At 37.0% G+C, this 21,530-nt stretch overlaps 1 protein-coding gene across 2 annotated transcripts in view; it reads right to left on the minus strand.

Annotated features, from left to right (window-relative positions):
• LOC149133358 (galectin-3-like) overlaps positions 1-21,530 on the minus strand; it is a 29,470-nt gene continuing 7,940 nt past the window's right edge. Inside the window, exons 2-8 of one of the 2 annotated variants that reach the window (XM_089360168.1) lie at positions 21,499-21,530; positions 21,323-21,388; positions 18,621-18,683; positions 16,332-16,400; positions 8,902-8,984; positions 531-729; positions 1-273 (exon numbers count right to left, since the gene is read on the minus strand). The exon at positions 21,499-21,530 is cut by the window's right edge and continues 69 nt beyond it. In XM_089360168.1, coding sequence (XP_089216294.1) covers positions 163-273; positions 531-729; positions 8,902-8,984; positions 16,332-16,400; positions 18,621-18,683; positions 21,323-21,382 — 585 coding nt within the window. In that variant the 5' untranslated portion in view covers positions 21,383-21,388; positions 21,499-21,530 and the 3' untranslated portion in view covers positions 1-162. The remainder of the gene's footprint in view (positions 274-530; positions 730-8,901; positions 8,985-16,331; positions 16,401-18,620; positions 18,684-21,322; positions 21,389-21,498) is intronic. The other variant, XM_089360167.1, reaches the window with a different exon arrangement.

A 21,530-nucleotide genomic window follows, 5' to 3' on the forward strand; every position in this document is an offset into this window, starting at 1 on the left:
TCGTACGATGAAAAAGTCACAAATTTATTGGGAGGCTTCAGCAACTCTGCTATTAGTGAATCGTTTCTATTCTACGAACCATAAATAGGTTCGAAATATTTTAATGTTAGTTATTTTCTCGGAGTATAGTAGGAAGAGGACAGGTTAGTTTTGAACAAAGTTTTACTTAAATTCCACGGAAATAATCTCAACATGTCTCAGTAGCTCCAGTTGTTTCCCTTGGATACCATGTCGATTTGTGTAGGTGTGGCTATAACGGCCATTAACAAAAATCTAAATTGTACAAGAAATGCTACAATTAATTTCCTTAAAATCAAAAATTTAATCAATATAATAAGGACAGCATCAGAAATTAGAAACGTATTGCTAATGACCCATCTGACAAACATGCGACCTTTGATATACCTTAGGTCCACTACTAATTTAATCAAATCACATATGCTAAAAGTTTCATTTTACAAAATGTCGGTGTTTAATAGCATGAATTCACTCTCGTTTACTATAGTCAATATGAAAATAATATGGCATACCTTGAATTCATATGGAGTTACATATATCACAGTCTGAAATGGGACATCACAAACAAATGGAAATGTAGTGATATTTTCATCATTACCCCAGGTAGTTTTATAGCTGTCATAAACAATGATTTTCCGATAATCCGAATGGTTAAAGCGGACATCCATATGTAAAGGTACATAGACACCATTCGCGAAATTTATAGTAAGTCTGTAAAGATATGAAAATATAACACAAATATACACACCCAAACAAACTTGCACACACACACACAGACACACATTTGTGTATGTATGTACATAAAGACATAAAGCACACGCACGCCCCTTATTCCAGTAATCTGAGTTAACGCTTCGGATCATCAGGTGATATTCCCAGCCTGCTTTCCTTTGAAATATTTGCCAGTAAAAACGTATTTAAAAATTGGGAGAAACTCAGTTTAATGATTTCTAAACAAAGGAAACAGAACCAGTCTTCTAGACGTCATCTTCGGTATATACATATATATAAATATAGTGAGTTCAAACAAGAAAAACGACAAAAAAACACCAACGCGAGGACGTGATACAGATATTGTGTTATTGGATGCTGAGGAAAGGAAAGAAAGAGAATTTGAGGTTTCGAGCGGAGCTCTTCGTCGGAAATATAGGAAAGTCCAAAGAAGGGAAGACGGAGGAAGAAATAATCGCCAACGATATACACGAGGTTACATTGTGGAATGACCGGAAGGGAAAGGGTGGAGAAAAAGTTCTTTCTAAGACAGGAGAGTGCAAGAGAGGGAGGTATGTATGTGTGCGTGCGCATGGGTCCGTGTGTGTGTGTGTGTGTGTGTGTGTGTGTAATAACAGCAGGTTTATGTGCGTGTGTGTGCGTGTGTGTGTGTCTGTGTGTGTGTGTGTGTGTGTGTCTGTGTGTGTGTGTGTCTGTGTGTGTGTGTGTCGCTTAACATTGTATTAGGAATTAGTAGCAGGAATTATTTGGGAGTGGTTGTGGACGATGGTCAGAAGAAAAGTGAGCAAGCAGTTTTTAAGTATGTGTGTGTGTGCGTGTATGTGTATGTTTTGTGAGTGTGTTTTTCTTGCAGTGTGTGCCTGTATCTGTATGTGCGCGTGTGTATGTGTATATATATGTGTGTGTACGTGCGTGGGTGTATGCGTGCGGTTTGCTCTTTGGATCGCACGTGGGTTATTTTGTGTGTGTGTGTGTGTGTGTGTGTGTGCGTGTATGCCCGTATGTGTGTAAATCCATGTATGTATACTTAGGTGCGTGTACGTGTTAGTGTTTGTTGTGTGTGTATGTGAGTTATGTGTGAGTTCATTTGCGTGTGTGTCTATGTATGTATACTTGGGTGTGTGTGTGTGTATGAGTGTGTGTGGTATGTGTGTAGGAGTTATGTGTGGGTTCATTTGCGTGTGTGTGTATGTGAGTTCGTTTGTACATGTGTGTGTATGTGTACAAGTGTATGTATGTGTGCGTGTGATGTGTAGACGAGAGGGGTTTGTGTGTGGAGGTATATGTGCGTTTTTTCGCGCCTATGCACATGTGTGTGTGCATGTGTATGTGCGTCTGTGTTTGTGTGTGCGTGTGTGTGTGTGTGGATGTGCATACGCGCGTGTGTGGGGTATTGTGAGTGTTAGGTGCGTGTGCGTGTATGTGTGTGTGTGTGTACGTGTGTGTATATGTGTGTCTGTATGTGTGTGTGTGAGCGTGTGTGTATATTTTTGTGCGTGTGTATGTATGTGTATATTGTGTATATTTTGTGCATGCGTGTGTTTGTATGTTATGTGTGTTTATGCTGTGTATATGTGCGTTCTGTGTATGTGTGTGTGTGCGTGCGTTTGCTTACGTACGTGCGTACGTGTGCGTGTGTTGTTTATGCCCATGTGTGTGTAATTGTATGCGTTTCTGCGTGAGTGTGTGTTGTGCATGTGGGAGGTATGTGTGCGTGCGTGTACGAGTGTGTGTGTGTATGTGTGTATGCGTGTGTATATGTGTGTGCGTGTGTGTAAGTGCGTGTGTATACGTGCGTGTGCGTGTGTATATGTGAGTGCGTGTGTATATGTGTGTGTGTGTGCGTGCGTATGTGTGTGTGCGTATGTGTGTGTGAAAGATTTGTGTCAAGTAAGTGTGCGTTTTATTGCGTGTATGCACTTCTGTGTGTGTGTGTGCATATGTATGTGTCTGTGTGTGTATGTGTATGTAGTTGTGTGTAAGCGTGTGCGTTCATGTGTGCGCGTATATATGGGTGGGTGTGTCTCTGTGTGTGTAGGGTTGTGAGTAGGTGTGTATGCATCACTGTTCGTGTGTTTGTGTGTATATATGTGTGTGTTCGTCTATATGTGTTCGTCTTTCGAACTTGTCAAATATAATTCTGTGAAAATACAGAGATCTTTTTTATTTATATAAAACAGGTGTTTTTTTGGGGGTTTTGTTTATAACAGAACATTGATTTGTTTTTTGCTTTTTTGGGGTGAGGCTTTAGAGACAATGGAAGATGTATAAGTAGATAGATAGATAGATAGACAGGCAGATAGAGAGATAGAGAGATAGACGGATAGTCAGACAGATAGAGAGATGGATGTGGTAAAAGAGAGAGAGAAGAGCCATTGTATTGAAATGGTCTTTTTAAGGAGTGTCAAAAGAATATATATATATATATATATATATATATATATATATATATATATATATATATATGTATATATAATAAAGAGATAACACAGAAGAAACGATGGTTATGTTATGAACTTCATTGTCTTACACATATTTCTACTATAAGATACAGAGGACTCGAACTTGAGTGACTGAATAATAACCGATAGCTTAATCAGTGCCTACATTTGTAAATGATATTTTCCCAAATATATTGTACTTTATATTTGAGGGTCCGATTAAGCCATAGGATGTTATTCAGCCACTCAACTCCAAGTCCACTGCATCTTATAGTAGGAAAGAGTTGTAAGGTAATGAAGATCATAACAGAACCATCGTATCTCCTATGCGATCTCTTTTTCGTATTATATATATATATAATTTAATAAATGGAATAATATGCATATGTGAAATGAATTCTTTTATTTCCGACATATGTTTTGAAGATTACAAATGGATTACTTCTAAAGGAATAGGTGATGTTGATAAACATGTAATCTTCTCTTCATGGAAATACATAAGAGCCAACTTAATGTAAGACATTTTAACCGAATGTGATAACTGTGGGTAGAGAAGATTGCTGCCTATATTATTTGAAAAAACCGCCGGAGGTTGCAACGCTACGAGACAGGAGGGAAGAAAAGAAGGAAAAGAAGAAATTTAGCATTTAGAAAGGGAAGTCAATAAAATGATTTAAAACCCGATTAAAAATGGGAGAAGAGTGTTTTATGTATAATGGGACCGCAAAGGGGAATTAATCTTGTATTTATACATAGTATTGACATAAATGCATATATATATATATATATATATATATATATATACATACATATATATATATATATATATATACACATGTTCATATACATACATACATATGTACATGTACATATAAATACACATATATATACACACACACATACACATACATACACACATACATACATATACATATATTTGTACGCACATACACACGATAGTCGTGTGGTAATGAAGATTAAGGCAATGCTATATGTATAGGAAAATTATGCTTGCATGAACTAGTAAGATATTAAGTGTATGACAATTTATAAACGTGGTGGATGGTCTATGAATCTAAAGAGAGAGATTGTGTTGTTAAGTGAAATGGAAATCAGAGGGGCAAAAAAAGGGGGGTTAATGGAATAAAAATTACTTGTTTAAACTAAGTTATTACTATTACCAAAGTTTACTTCGATAATCACGCTCCATATTTGTTGATGCAAGAGTTTTCCAATAGATAAAATAAAATTTTGTGTGGTGCAGTATTTTATACGTAATAAAGCAGGAAGAAGAAAATATGTATATGTTATGAATTCATCTTACGATAAACGTAAGCAAACGAACTAAGGTTGCTTTCAGAATCTTAGATATGTCTAAGAAGGTTAAAGAAGACAATTAAAATTCTCAGATGCAGAATAATGCCACTAACATAGCCTAAACAGGATAAATAACTCCTATCTTTGCTGAAGAAAGTGAAGGCAACAAGTGAAGGAGATGGAATTAAGAAGGAGCAATGAAATCAAATGTATAAGGTTATTGGAGTACAACGTATTGAACATAGTTGGAAGTAACGTTTGTGTTAAGTTAAACTGAAAGTAATGTTTAAGTTCATGTTTATAGACGTGCTGGGTGTCCTAATTTGGGTTCAAAAGATAGAAAGTGTTCAGATAAGATATATCAAGCGATACAAGCCAATTATACCTTTATACATATAAAGGTATAATTAACTTGTATGGGTTATTTATATGAAGAAAACACATGAGCTTGCCAATGTTTACATCTGTATACAACCAAATCTTGAGCATAATCCTGATGTGAGTGTTTAAGTTCTAAAGATAGGAACAGTGAGTCACTTACCGTTCGAAAGTTTTTTGTGTCTCCTCCTTCGGGTTTTCCTCGAGGAGATCACTGTACAGTTTTTTCACCAGATATTTTTGGCATCTGCCAACTGCCTTGGGAAAAATGGATTTTAGTGTGTGGTGCAGGGTTGGTGTTATGTGTAGTATTTTGATGTGTTCTGGCGGTGTTGTGTACGGGTGGTTGCTGGTTTTTATGTCGTCGTTTGTTATGTTTGTTTTTGTGTTGATGTATTTCGTCAACTCTGAGTTTTTTGTGTTGATGGCAGTGAACATTGTGTGTGTGTTTACTTTTGGGGGTTTTTTTTTGCTTGTGTTGTTGTTGTGTGTGCTTGTGCTGGTGTCTGGAGTGTTTTCGGAAGTTGTCTATCTCCCTGCTTTGTTGGTGTTTGCTTTTCTTTTATTACTCCTCTTCCTCCTTCCTGTTCTGGCTATTTGCCATTCCTCATTACTCTCGCCTTCCGACGAGAGTTCCGAGGAATCGGAAGGGAGTAAGGGCAAATTGTGAGCGTCTGTGTGTGTTTCTGTGAGTGGTTGTGTTGCTGTTTTTGTTGGTGCTGGCTGCTTGTTATTTGTGTGAGCTGTATGTGATATGTAGGAGTGGGAAACAGTCTTTGAATTTTCTTTTTTTTCTTCTGTTTCTTCACTTGTTGTTCTTGCAGTTGCTGTTGTCTTCTCAGTTGTTGGTGCTGCCGGTATTCCTTTTGTTGTTTTGTGTGTTGATGGTGGTGTTGGTAGTAGGGGTTTTGTCGTGGGTTTTGGTAGTTGCACTTGTTTTTGGTTCGCGGCAGTTGGGCAATTCTTTTTGAGGTGTGCTTCGCTGTTGCATGTTTAACAGTGTGGCCGCCTTCCTTCCACCACTACATACTACTTGTGGTCCTCTGCCAGTTTGATATATGTGGGAATTTTTGGGGACTCTTCTTCAATGATGTGGAGGAGATCTTTGAGTTTTTTCCCTTCCCAGTTTTTTTCTTCTACAGCAGCAATTTCCAGCTTATTTGCCTCCTCCATTTCGAGGCATATGGCAGATACTATCCATTGCATCTCTACTTCTGAAAGCACATTTTTTATTGTCACCTTCGTCACTCTCTGTCCAAGATAACTCGGTATCATCACCAAGTCATCCGTATGGAGAGAGAGTGTCGAAAATTGCTTCGCTATATTTTCACTCTGGAAGCGCACTTGAACAGTGGCGAAATTACGCCCCCGAGTAACATGCTCTTGATGAGCCCATACAGGGCGAAGACATTTTTTGATTTTTTCGGTGGTAAAGTTATCCGTACGCTTGTTTTGGTTTTGATGAGTTTGTATGTGATGTATATCTTGTTGTGCTTTCAATTATTTGTTTGGGAATGTGTAATTGTACGTTATCACCTTCTTTCGTAAGAAGGGATTTCGTGTCTTTAATTTGTTTTGGGGTGAATGTTAATATTGTTCTTTTTTGCTTTATTGCTTCGGCAAAATTTATTTTAGTGGTGCTGGCAGACATGTTTTTTGTAAAATTTGTGGTGTTGTTCATCTTGTTTTCGACAGTTCTGGACGGCATTGCGACGATTTTGTTGTTGTAGTTGTTGATGGTGGTGTTGACAGTGGTGTTGGTACTGCCAGGCTCAAAGGTGGTGGTAGTGGCAGCAGAGTTTGTTGAAATAGTGGTGGTGCCAGTGTTGACGGCCGATGACCTTGCGTTCTTGGTTTTGTTTTTGTTGTTGTTGATGTTGTCACTGGTGGTGGTGGCAGGCGAGACTGCTGTAGCATCAGAGTTTTTGGACGTGATGGTGGCGGTGGTGGTTGAGGCAGCAGCAGTAAACCCAGAAGCATTACTTTTCTCCACCTCCTGTCTGCGTTCATGCGGGACGGCATTAGATTCCTTCGCCTCTGGCATTAGGGGCGGGAAATCGGCCTCGTTGAATACCTTAGCCATATTCGTTTTACAGAATATGGCTAGGATCGTGGAAAATCTTTTCAAACTTTTGGAAATAAAGCTCTAAATAGAGCTATTTCCCATTAGAAAATATATGGTCTCAAAGTATTTTGTGTTATATACAACTTGTACAAATGATAAAATACAAAATTAGACTTTTTACAGATGAAAAAGGCAACTTACATGGGAGCCAATGTGTCTAGCGTCAGATAGATAGATAGATAGATAGATAGATAGATAGATAGATAGATAGATAGATATACACATACATACATAAATACATACATACATACAAACATACATACATGCATGCATACATACATACATACATACATACATACATACATACATACATACATACATACATACATACATACATACTGTTATATCCGCATAGATAGATGAATGCACTACAACAGTGTAATAGCAACCGATATAATCGAAGTTGATTTCGCCGACTGTAACTCAATTAGTTGTTGATGTCCTTGCTGTTGTTGTTGTTTTGCAACTTCTGTAGTTATTCCTCTTACTTCTCTTGAAGCTGTACGACGCCAGGGGGCGTCGTACTCTCGCACAGCACATGCATACATACATACATACATACATACATACATAGTTTGCTGTTCTGTAAAGTTAAGATAAGCAGTAAATGTATTGCATTCATTGAGAGATTTAATGTACATTGAATCTTATAAAGAGCTATTAATATTTTGATGCCAGTAAGAAATGTGGCTACGCTGGCTTTAAGAACATACCTTCAATCTCCAAGCAATCTTAGCCTCTGAGCTTATGGCTTGTTTTATATAAAAATCAAGACTATGGTGCATGGAAAACCAACAGAAAGAAATGGGATAGTTGATGTAAAAAATTGAATGAGCGATAAATGAAGAAAAACGGAAAAGGTAAGAAAAGGGTGATATTATGAAAGTTATGTTCCCTTCAGCTATGAAAATCATATTTAATGGTCAATTTCCTTACTTTTGTAATTCAATTAAGAATGTCGGAAGTCCGAAGAAAATTTTGACACTACTGGCCTCTAATATATATGTAAATAGCTATTCTGGTATATGGCTTAATGGTAGGTATACAGACGAATTCTGGAGAGAAATAAAGGAACCCACAGCATACACTATATACATAGGTCATCTAATTATCCTTCATCTATTATAGGTAATCTAATTAGAAATATTTCCCCTGGGATGTTTTAATTGTCGGCTAACAAACAAATAGTAAAATATAACGCTGTTTCATACAATGCGACAACGAAAAGGATTGAGTATCATGGATAATATTAAGTTCATTCATCTAGAGGAAAAATCAGTATTCTTCATAGACAAAGAAATAGTAATAATAATTCATATAATCTTTTTATTCAAATCCGATAAAGGAAAACATTCTATGTAAATTAAAATTTGATTTACGGATTACCAAAATTCAAGTCACGACTGATAGTTATATCTATAAATTCATAACAACTGAATAGGAAAATAGCAAAATTAGAAGCCCAGATTATTATCAACGAGTAGGTTGATAAAAAATAACTTCATGTAAAGCTAACACAAACAATAAATTCAGTAAATAATATAACAATAAAGAGGATGAAAGCTAGGATTATATGCAAAAAGAAATTCGAATTTAACCTAGTTAATTATTCTGTATATAAAATTGGAAAGGATACAACTGTTCCTCATTGAATATATATAGTTCAGTATAACTTCAGATGATGATATGAAGTTAATGGTGCTGGAGGTAAAAGTAGTAAAATCATAGGAGAATGATTAACATTCTCTGATGATAACAAGGAATGTTTCCTCCATTTTTAGCCTATGAAGTATTTTTAAAGTGTAGATCTACAGATAACTAAGATATACAGGGATGTATACCATTATATCTTCATTTACTACGAACAAAATGTTAAGTTGAAAATGTTACCTGCGACAAGGTGATCTTGGAATGCCCATAACTATCACAGTCATATTTTTGCATGATGGTAAATTCAGAGATAATTTATAGTCCTGTAAATAATAGAAATGATGTAAGCCATGAACAGAGTTTTCCTACATTTAACGTTACTAAATAGCTGTAAACAGATAATATGCGACAAAGAAAATTGTACAATGCGGTAAATCGAAAAACGTGTATTCATGTATTGTTATAATGATTCTACAGCACTTATACTGACTGTGTCATGATGTTTCATACGGCCACCACACGATCACTGACACTAAACTTTACTTAAGAAGTGAATTGATTGAATTGATCATTGCAAGCACATCGTTCATTAATGATCTATATATTTTCTTGTGAATGTCTTCAGAGGTACTTTTCTAGATATGCTGTTCATGGAAGGACTGTTTACTCTCCACAAGACATTCTCTAATGAACGGATTATTTCTACAGAGTTTTGTATCCGAAGAGCAATATAGCCTTCTCATAGTTATGTCCGAAACACGTTTAATTCTAATTATTTTGTTCTTCGAGAAATAAAATATCCTGATATTTTCACCCACCTTCGCATTATATACATATAGCAGTACACTGGTGAATTCATACGACGCGTGTATATGGAATCCTAGTTCGTCGGGATTGCATGTACACATATCCACATGCTCGCATATACATTACATACACGTGCATGTAAACACACGGACACAGACAAAGACATACATTCAATTGCAGCAATATGTCTGTCCATATGTCTGTCCATATGTCTGTCCATATGTCTGTCCATATGTCTGTCCATATTGTGCGTTTGTATGTGCGCGTTTGTGCATGTTTTTGTTTGTACCATTGGATAACAAGAATGTTTGACCAAATGAGCTGGCTGCTCCTGAATTGTATAAATGGCTTAGTAATACCACAGACACGAGCGCGCTTAACATACTTCTATAGGGAGAATCACAATGGTAGTGTCAGAAAATATGTACCGTTTGAATTATTGGTACAATACCCCACTAGATCGGCTTCTCTACATTTTCCCCTCTACCTAATTACACTCAGAACATATGGGTGTACCTGAGGCTTTAGATAATGACAATTCTCCTGCATAACACGCAGTGAGAGCGAGCCCGGGATCTCGGGATTGTGAAGCGATCTTTTCAACCATTTAACCAAACTGCTCCTAATCTCTCTTCTTTCTGTCTGCCTTTCTGTCTGCCTGTCTGTCTGCCTCTCTCTCTCTCTGTATATATATGTGTGTGTATGTGTGTGTGTATGTGTGTGTGTATGTGTGTGTGTGCTTGTGTGTGTGTGTGTGTGTGTACACCAGTACCTGATGGTTACGATGACGAATGCTCCTGTTGGTCCGTTCAACAGAACAGCCAGCTCGTGGAATTAACATGCAAGAGGATGTGTTCTTCACAAATACGCGTACACATAACGTAATTTTCAGTGTTGTCGAGAGTGACACGTAATATAGCAATGCCGTTTGAATAGCAAGTACTACACATTCTTACCAGCTGAGTGAACAGGGGCAACGCAAAATAAAGTGTAATCCTCAATTACAGAACGCGCCGCTGAGATATTGTTATCCAGAAGACCCAAGATGGCCGGTAAAGCTATGTAAGTACTACGGGTGGACCGTAGTTAGACTCTCGGTTCGAAAATAATATGAGTGAGGGGTATAATACGGGTCGTGTGTGAGCATGTATATGTTAAATAAAACGAGACCACAAAACCAAGGCTGTGTGGACTTTATAGGACATTTATAAAGAGAAAGGTATATTAGGAATATCCCTCTGATGAAACAATATCCTTAATATCCCGAAAACAGCTGTAAGACTTCCTTTCTCTTTATAAATGTCCTATAAATTCCACACAGCTTAGGTTACGTTGTTTTATTTTACTTATGACATATTCACAAACACACACACACACACACACACACACACACACACACACACACACACACACACACACACACACACACACACACACACACACACACACATATCTCGATGAAAACAGTTTGATTCAAACTCCTTGGTATTCTGAGTTTCAAGCGTGTAGCTATTTTCGGCCATTAGAGTCTGGTACACCCCCACCATTTAATCTAGAAGTAGAAACTTCTAGATTAAGTGGAGGTGGGGTTGTACCACAAAATTTTCCTTTCTCTAATTGTCTTCAGGTGAGAAGAGGTTGGGGGTTTGTCCACATACGTGAGCTTAGAAAATTCGCTCCTAGCCAAAGTATCGGTGTAGCGGTGTGCTAGTAAAGATCACCATGTTGGCTGAGATTTTAGATACCCGTTTGCTAATGCCTGAAACCAGGTTTCTAATTACAGCTGGGTGTGGTTGACCTCTTGTGGATGTATACCTTGACTTCATTTGGCTTACTGTAGGGGTAGTATTTGCACGTGTTCAGCTCTAAGGTTACGTCCAAGAATTAACTGTAGTAACCGTTATGGACTGGTCGAACTTTATGAATATTTTTATCAAGTCCTTCCTGAACCTGTCCATAGTGTGACCATTCATATGGGTTGAGATAGCCATCATCTCTGTAGAGAGCCGACCTCTGTGGATGGCTACGTATCTTGATGGTATTGAAAATGTCAAACCCTACCAGGTCGGTGATTTCAGCCCCGTCACAGCTCCTCATAGAGACATCAAACAATGGACCGCCTTCTTTCCTCACTCAGAAGGACTGGCTATGGACCAGAATTGACTTTCTGGCATTCAAAATGATTCTGATATCAAGATCACTAATGCTGGTAAATTGTCCTCGCAGACATATGGGCATATACATGTACACATATATAAATATATACTCTCACCTCTACTGCCCCTTCCTACTTGCCCCCCCCAAACCACGTGACCGATTTCCTGGTCAACAAGCGTTGGATTTCCTTTCACGATGCGGTATTTTCCAAGTTATTGTTCTCGCTGAAATACCAACATCAAGATGTGACACCGCGTGACCTTTCTCGGCCAATCACAGTCTAAATTCCAGTAGTAAACATTAACTCTCTTGAATCGAACTCTCATTCAGATTCCGATGGCCGAAGACTAGCGACTCGCTTGAAATTTTGAGTACAATGGTCCCAATAAATGCGCAGAAAATATTTAAGAAGATTAAAGAAATTAATACAATTAATCGGATTCATATTTCACCACGTTCCTTTAAACCTGACAGTTTTCAAAAATCATACGAATGTAAAACCGTTGAAATTTATTAATCTTCATACGAATGTATCTTATATCGGTGCATTAACAATTTTATTTAATGTAATCTATCCGCAGCTGAAAGAAATCAAGATCCTTTTCAGCTCTATGAACTCTAACTCACTGCTTAATTCTAAATGCAAAATTTTCAGCAGTCGTAAGTATATGGCTAAGTTCTTGTTGATAAATTGAATAACTGTACCACAGACTCTACGGCGCTATCTCATTAGTCTTATATTTTATGTTCTAAGGAGAAATAATTCAACCCACCCACCGCTTTGCCTATTTTTGATGTCTTTTTTGTTTAACAGTTTTTCAACCTTCCACCTGTCATATCTACTTCTTGCTCGCCTTTTCCCACTTTTCCTCTTATTCTATCGTTCCATTTTTAGTTTGTTATGCCATGTAGGCTGTGTCTAATCATTGTGCTAGAATATCATAGGTCTTAAATAACAGTTTGGCTTGCTCTCGGCACATGAAACCAATAGCAGCACATAAAAATATGTACTGTATTTATTTATCATTATTTATTAATCACCACATGGAGTACTTTTTTGTTGACCTTACCATCATGGAGCAGTACACTATATAAACACACACACACACACACACACACACACACACACACACACACACACACACACACACACACACACACACACACACACACACACATATATATATATATATATATACAATTAATAAAAACGAAAAAACAACAACGCGAGGAAATGGTACATACAAAGTATTAGCATACGCTCAGGGAAGGAAAGAAAGGTAGAGGAAAGTTCCAGAGAAAAGGAAGACGGAGGAAAAATTAGCTAACGATTCACATGTTGTTACATTTTGAAATGACCGGAAGAGAATGGGTGAAGAAAAAGTTCTTTCTAAGACAGGAGAGTGTAAGAGAAGGAAGTATCTCTGTGTATGTGTGTGCATGTCTATGTGAGATAGTATGTGTGTGTGTATGTGTGTGTGTCGTGTGTGTGGTGTTGGCCGTTTATATGTGTATGTGTGAGTGAACTATGACATTTTTAAAGAGAACCCATTTCTTGTCACCAGTCACTATTAGGTGGGAAAACGGTTCATTCGTGAGACGTGACAGCAAAGAAGAGCACATATTCACTCTCTGCACGCGATTAGATTCGGGAAGTTTGTGAGGAACCCGTTGACCCAATTTGCTGACTTTTCCAATGGCCAAATCCAAGCTTCTCTGCTAGTTTCTCAATAGTCAAGATGAGATTTTGTTCTGCCAGGGTTTGGAGGACGTCCACGTCGAGCTCAACAGATATTCCAAGACGAAGCTCGTCATCTAGGCTGTAGTTTCCGGCTCAGAATTTCTAGAACCCCCGTTGACCCTGACTTACGCTTATTGTCTGATCACATATACTACATTAATATTCCTCGCGTTTTTAGTTGCGTTGTTGTCATTATTGAACTCATAAAGCAAAATATGCCGAATATGCTCCTTTGTCACTTCCACTACAGCATTGAAAAAATAACTTAAAATTTAACTGCACTCTTCAGTACTTGCACTAAGAATAAATATAAGGTAAAATTACTACCTGCTTTTATAACATGTTGATGCAGGTAGTTTATCCCATCCCCCTCCGACTTTTAGTTCATGCAATTGAAAAAGCCGCATTATTTATGGGAAAACCCAATATTTTAAAAGTAATAAGAAATTCAACATAATATATGTAAGAAAATGGCTTCAAACTCAAAGTGTATTTACACTGGAAAACAGTGCAAACGTAGCTTTAAAACCGTTTTTATAAACGCAAAGGTCTTCGTAAACTAAATACATAATTACTGGCACTGGTCGAATGCTTTTAACACCAAAAATTTTTACATATATTTACAAAAAGTACAAAACATGGTTAAGGGAATAACTCAAGATGGCCAATAGCATGAACTTAGATATTTTAGGTAAGTTGTGACGTAGCAATCGGTGTACGCTAAATATTTTAAATGAATTGAAATTTAAATTATACATAAAGAATATATAAAGAAGACTTACTGGCAATATTGAAGCAAAATGGGGACAAAATTTCCAGACGAAAAAAAAGCAGATATAATTTCATAAAAAAATCCAATTCTTCCCTCTAGAATAATATTAGCAAGGAAGATGGCAAACACCGAGATGGTCCGGTCCTATATGTTCAACATAGCTTAATCTATACAAGGATGCCTAAATCAAAGGTATTAATAGGTTTCCAAGTCTAAGTATGAAGTGTTTTGGCCAGTATAACTTTCATAATAATTCAAAGTTAGCTAGACCGCTACCCCCCCCCCCCCCCGCAAAAAAACAAAAACAATTTGTCTGGATTAGTTGTGCTGTTTCTTTCGAAGAGTTTACACATGACACAAATGTTTGTAACTGTTGTTCACGAAAGAAAAAAAAAAACTTCAGAGAAAGCTTCAGGTCAAATTATAAATTTTCACCGATATAATAAGTTCGTCATTTTCACTTTTTATCTTTTGTTTGATTCAGGACTAGGTTTATTGACTTACATTTATTAAACACTAGCAGAAATACCCGGCTTTGCCTGGGTTAAAGAGAATAATGAAATCTAAAAACGCCGTCTAGACTACGCAACCCTCAACTGTTAGTAGCTACGATACCATATTTCTACATTAATAACTCTCCAATCCATGCCAGCATGGAACATAGACATTAAGTGGAATGCTAGTCTCTCATCTAGGAGGGCCTTGAAATCAATGTTACCAACTGGGGACTATGTGTGTCGCAGTGATAATAAAAAGACCCAAAGGAGGTCTGCAACGAAATAATTTTACTCAACACTTTGCAAGTGAATCAGTGGAGGCAAAGATGCGTCTCATTTACTTGACAATTTATGCACCACATTGCAGAAATCACAATGTAAGTATATCTGAAAGGGTAGTCTTACACTGTTGTACCGTTGAATTACAAATAATGCTTATCTGTTATGTTCGGGTTAAAATTTCATCAACATCAAAAATATATGAATTTTCATGGGAGTTATGGCCGTTATACATAGAATATAGTTTCGAAATTTCATAAAGATCCGTTCAGTACTTTTGACGTAGTTTTGGATAAGAAAACAAATGACTAATGTGTGTGTTTGTGTGCATGTGTTTGTGTGTGATGGGTGTATATATGTATAGATATCTGTATGCATGTATATATATGTATATATGTGAACATATTACATGTACATCTATATATATATATACATCTACACATATGTATACATATACATGTATGCATATAGATCTATATCTATATATATCTATGCATATACGTGTACATATACATCTCTTTCTCTCTTTCTCTTTTTCTCTCTTTCTCTCTTTCTCTCTTTCTCTCTTTCTCTCTTTCTCTCTCTCTGAAAGTATCTGTCATTACAGTATCGAAATGTGATTGTTTCAGTTAGTAGAACAGTTTCATTTTTAAAGTGAAAGTATTTGACATGAGTGTTTTTGTTTCACTTTTGACACGTAATACTTAAATAGTGGAGGAGATATTATGTTGCCGTGGGCTCGAACTCTGCAAGAAGTTAAAATTTGTTTTGACTAAAACACAACTGGAACCCTAAGTAAGGCATGTGTAAAATTTGAATGAAATTGGTTGCGTAATTCTCGAGTTTTAGGGATTCACACACACAGACAGACAGACAGACAGACAGACACACATTCTCATTTTTATATATATAGATTATCTAGTGACGCCTATGAATGATCTCCTAAAAGGATGTAAGGTAACAGATACTCAAGTCAAATATAACAATGAAGGGTTGCGTTCATATCTTTCACCAAAGTTTTGAAACAACCTCAAATACAAATCGGAACACGACTTCTGTAATTGGCATTTATAGATTTTGTAAGCTCACTGTCTCATATCTAGGCTTTTATCCCAATAAATATTTGTACGTACAATTTACACTAAAATGAATTGCGATTCATCAAAGAAAGTTCTGTGTCTTATTATAAGAATTTCGTCTAACCGAAAGTTCAATGGGATTGAAACCAGAATGTAAAAAGACCTAACGAAATTTTAATTGCTACAACAAAGTGTGTCTAGTGATTCACCGATTCTGCCATACACAAATACACACACATATTCCGATTCATAATCACTAGAACTTAATACAGATGTTCGTCATGTAAGAGAATATTTAAGGAATATCACAAGATACGAGAAATGCAAAAGCGACTTACACTAGATCCAAATAAATGGTGAAGAAATCCTTCTGGCGTATTAAAATATGCGGATAGGTTCTTGGAAATCTGTTGAAAAGGAAATGAGCTTCTGCTTTCAGGTAGATCAAAACTTACGTTTTATACAGGTTAAATAATGTCAAAGGAACAAAACGGTATTAATTAAATTTAATAGTTAGTCTACTAGGCGCAGGTGTGGCTTTGTGGTAAGGAGCTTCTTTCCCAGCCACATAGTTCCGAGTTCAGTCCCACTGCGTGGCACATTGGACATGTGTTTCCTACTATAGTCTCGGGCCGACCATAGCCTTTTGAGAGGATTTAGTAGACGGAAGCTGAAAGAAAATCGTCGTATATATATATTTTTCTTTACGTGTGTGTCTGTGTCTGCGTTTCCTATGCCACCATCACCACCACCATCACTTAACAACAGATGCTGGTGAGTTTATGTCCCCGTGACTTAGCGGTTTGGCAAAACAGACCGACATAATAAGTACTATGCTTGCAAAGAATAAGACCTGGGGTCGATTTCTTTGACTAGAACCCTTTAAGGCGGTGCTCCAGCATGATCACAGTCAAATGATTGAAACAAGTAAAAAAATAAAAGAACATTATGAAAAGTTGACTAACAATGATAGCACGTTATCACTTATGTGACACTGGGGAGAAGTGGAGAATATATTTTAAGATTTAAATACGAGTTTGTTAACATTCTAAAATTATTTTACTCGAAAAGCATTCTCTGAAATTAAGCAAGTTATTTAGAACATATTACATATACAGTAGAATGGTAAACCAAATCAACTAATACTTATATGACAATAAAATGGTGTACTCGAATATACACAAAGTATGAGACTAATATTGCTTTCCGTACATAAAAAAGGCACATCTAATGGATATACGAGATGGTATAACAAAGTTCCTGGACTATTTCTGTAGCGCGCCAACGAATAGCACACAGTTGCGTGCGCAGTGAGAGCTAACTGACTTTCATGAGGCAGTGCGCCGAGTGATACCGCTGTGTTTACTTCGCTAGTTGTGAAATTTGTGTTTTTGTGATCACGTGTATGCTGTAGTCTGAGACTTTATCATGGAGAGGAACAAGGAGCCAGCATGAAAGTTTTCATTAAACTCCGGAAGTCTGCTACAGAAACATTGAGAATGCTTCGGCAAGCTTACGATGAAGAGGCAGTGAGTTGTACGCACAGTTTCAAGTGGTACAGGTGCTTCAAAAGCGGAAGGACACCCCTGGAAAACGATGAGCGATCTGGTAGACCTGCCACGAGCGTCAGCCCAGGAAATGTGGGGAAATTCATCAGCTTCAGCATGAGAATCGTCCCAGGACAATCAATGACGTTGCTGATTTTGTTGGATTATTGTATGGGCCCGTGCAGGCAATACTAACGTCTGAATTGCACCTGCAGCGTGTCGCGAGTTGGGTCTGCGGATTCAACCTTGAGATGAAGCAGCAGGAGATGAAGGCTTCTTCAACTGAGACGAAGCAGCAGTCGTCACAATGGAAGAACCCTTCATCTTCACGACCGAAGGAGGCATGACAGCCACAGGCCAATGAAGAATATGCTAATATATATACATACATACATATATATATATATATATATATATATATATATATATATATATATATATATATATATATATATATATATATGCATATATATACATATACATATAATAACTGAAAAGCCCGTCGTTGCTAAGAAATTTTTACAATAGAATGTCTTATATAAATTTTTATTTAGTCTATGTCAGAACATGCTTTCCCTGACGGATAGGCCTCTTGATCATGACAGATTTGTACAATTTTCGCCATCCAGTATCTGCAAATAGTTATATTGTACAATGTAAATGTCTCCAGTACATATATTTATATATTAGTATTCTGTCGTTGATATAAGGCAGCAAGATGGCAGAAACGTTAGCACTCCAGGCGAAATACTTAGCGGTATTTCGTCTGTCTTTACATTCTGAGTTCAAATTCCACCGAGGTCGACTTTACCTTTCACGGTCGATAAATTAAGTACCAGTTGCGTACTAGGGTCGATCTAACCGTCTGGCCCCCTCCCCCAAAATTTCTGATTTGTGCCTAGAGTAGAAAAGAATATTTTGTCATCGATATATTTGATGATGATATGGTTAGTAACAGCAAGTTAATGGGAACGAGAATATCACTTGATACGAAATTTATTTCTGTAAAATTTATAACTTGTGATGAATTATAAAATGTGACATACACAATGAAAGGAAAGACATTACAAAACAACTTACATTCTGAAGGTTAGTCGCAGGAAATTCTGTTGTCGGTATACCAGGCTCCAAATTATTGACAAGCTGTTGAGAAAGAAATGAATCTTTGTAGACAATTTAAACACAAAAGTTCATGAATTAAATCATATAGTTACTCTTTCAGAAACACCTAACTGATACTGGTAGCATGCTGCTACTAGATATAAGTCGAAAATACTCTCTAAGATTGAAGCACAAGTTTGTTGACGTCAGTTATAATATTTGGCAGGAGGTATACCTTCGGAAACTATCCACTTTATTTTGTTCTTTATATATACAGCTGAAATCGTTTGCCCAACAGAAGTCAGCATAATATTAAAGGTTTTGAAAGATCTGCAAGTACAAAGTGTTTTGATTTCTACTAATAACCACTGCAGATATTAACTGTGTGTGAAAGTGCCACGGTACCACTCCTGAGAAGTTGGGAGTCACAAAACCAAAAAGAACACCTGCATTCAAATTTCAGCTCCTTGTCCTCAAAGGTGCTGACAAATTATGTAAAATATAATTCATATCTGCAATGCCATCCATTCCTGTATCAGTGCGTACATGTTCAGTTGAACAATACGTCGAGGAATTGACCTGTACAGGTTCTGAACTGTTTTAAGGGGAATTTGAGTCATTCTTTAAGTAAACCCATATTTAGCTCATTCGAGCGACGATGGGACAGGGAAGCATCTCCTCAACTGTTGCTCCAAAATTCCGAATAAATGTTCGTTCCTAGTGAACCTCAGTGACTTCAATATAATCGAACTGTAAATTTGAATGTAGTCATATCCCTCTAAGAGGTAGAATATTTTCCTTTCAAATCTGCCATGGCAAATAAAATGAGAACGCAGAAAGTGAAAAGACATGCAGTCGTATTACCACATTTACATAACAGTAAACGTAGCAAGATCTTTTCTACACAATGTCCCAAAAGAATTAAAAGCATTGGGCGGGAATGTTTCAACTGTAGGAAACAGTAAAACTTCTAAATTTTCGGTCACTATATGAAACCACAATTCATCCAACGGATTGAAAACATTTTCCACGAATCGGGAACAGCGAAGTGGGCCACTGCTTAAGAACTTCAGATGTTAGAATGGATTATCAGAACTGTGGTGCCCGACGACATTCGCTGTACTGAGTTGCGGCAAATTCATATTTGCAAAGACACAAATCAACTGTTTGATTTGTGCCAAGGCCTATTTAACAAGGTTTTAAAAAAACCCACGAATATGCTATGTTTTATTCTTCTCTGATTAGAAAAACGTTGACTAAGGCCAAAAGTGTAAGAGAAGAGATGACAGATGGTTATGTTCAGATTCTTCTGAACTCTCCATATTGAACTACTAGGTTTGGAACGTGGTTAAAAGGGCGACTATTTGATATCTTTACAATGCCAATGCTATACGGAAGGCCGCCATTGTCTGTAGGTTCCACAGCGTTTGTAGGTTCCAGACAGAAGGTATCTGCTTATATTGAATGATGAGGACAAATTTCAAATATTCTCGTGCTGAGCTCAGACCGAGGAGTACTCAAAAGAAGCCAGTCTTTACTTCACGAACAAGATAAAGAGAAAACGCTACGAGTCAAAGTCCAAAGCTCACAAACTAAAGAAGATTCAACATATACCATGTACTTCCATCAAAATACTTCATGCAGATGAAATGTAAATTGTAGCAGTCAAGTATAAGAATGTTTAGAGTGTGGTATAAAAAAATACGCAAACAGCTGTCATCCACATACAGGGTCACCACAACTAATAGATCGAGGACGGCCACCGTTACTGTAAAGCCAGACATCGCGCCAATACTGCTGTTGAATATAAGAGGTTTGTTGCAGCTTAGCATTAAAAACAATATCTCATATATGAGACACTTTTCTACAGCACTTACGAAATAATTTATATAGCAATTAAAGTAATATATCTATCAGAGTAAATAAATGGTGCAGAGAAACACATGCCTAAGCATGCTGTGTTTCATACTGACAGAAAAAAAAATGCCACGGAGGAATCGCCATGTACATCTGTGAAAATGTTACAGCCTTAACCTTGTTGGCGTATTCAAATTAAGTCTGTAGCACAGTCATTGTGTATATAAAACACCTAGATGTAATAATATGCACACTATACCGTCCACCTGATACTGCAAATCATGATGGAAAATTTAAGGAAGGCCAAAAAATGATAAAAGTACAAATAAAACTAGATCAAAATATTAATGTACTCCAAATGGAGTTCATTAGCAGAGGGCCCGAAGGCCACATAATTTCAGGAATGACACGGAAAGAACAAAATAAAGTAAAATGGATGACATCAGGTAGTCTAAACTACCCATACTACTAATCATATACCCAACGTCCAAATAATTACGTGTGTGCGCGCGTGAATGCGCACGCGTGTGCGTGTGTGAGTGAGTGTGTGTGTGTGTGTGTGTGTGTGTGTGTGTGTGTGTGTGTGTGTGTGTGTGTGTGTGTGTGTGTGTGTGTAATCATGTAAATTAACGAACAAAATGAATTTAGGTTGGGCCTGAAATAATGGGAAAAGAGAAAATAAATAAGAGTTAGTAATTTTATTTAAAAAATAAAGCCAAACCACTCTGACTAAAGAAACCTGTCACCCAAATTGTGATTAATTAAAATAAATGTTAGATTAATGGTTAATTAAAATAAATTATAGAAATCCAAAAACGACTTACTGCCAAGATATTACGCATAATTTGTTTTTGTTTCAGGCCAGATGACGCGAAAATTCTCATACTCAACTGTTGAAAAAGAAAAGGTCTCTTATTTTCAAATGTATCATAACTAAGGCTATATAAGATTGTATAATGCACAAATTTACATACGAATATGAATTAAATCATATAGTTACTTCTTTACAAACGGTAGACTAACGCTGTTAGC

Source organism: Octopus bimaculoides, chromosome 11 (genome assembly GCF_046866305.1).
Source record: "Octopus bimaculoides isolate indiv1 chromosome 11, ASM4686630v1, whole genome shotgun sequence".
Lineage (NCBI taxonomy): Eukaryota > Metazoa > Mollusca > Cephalopoda > Octopoda > Octopodidae > Octopus > Octopus bimaculoides.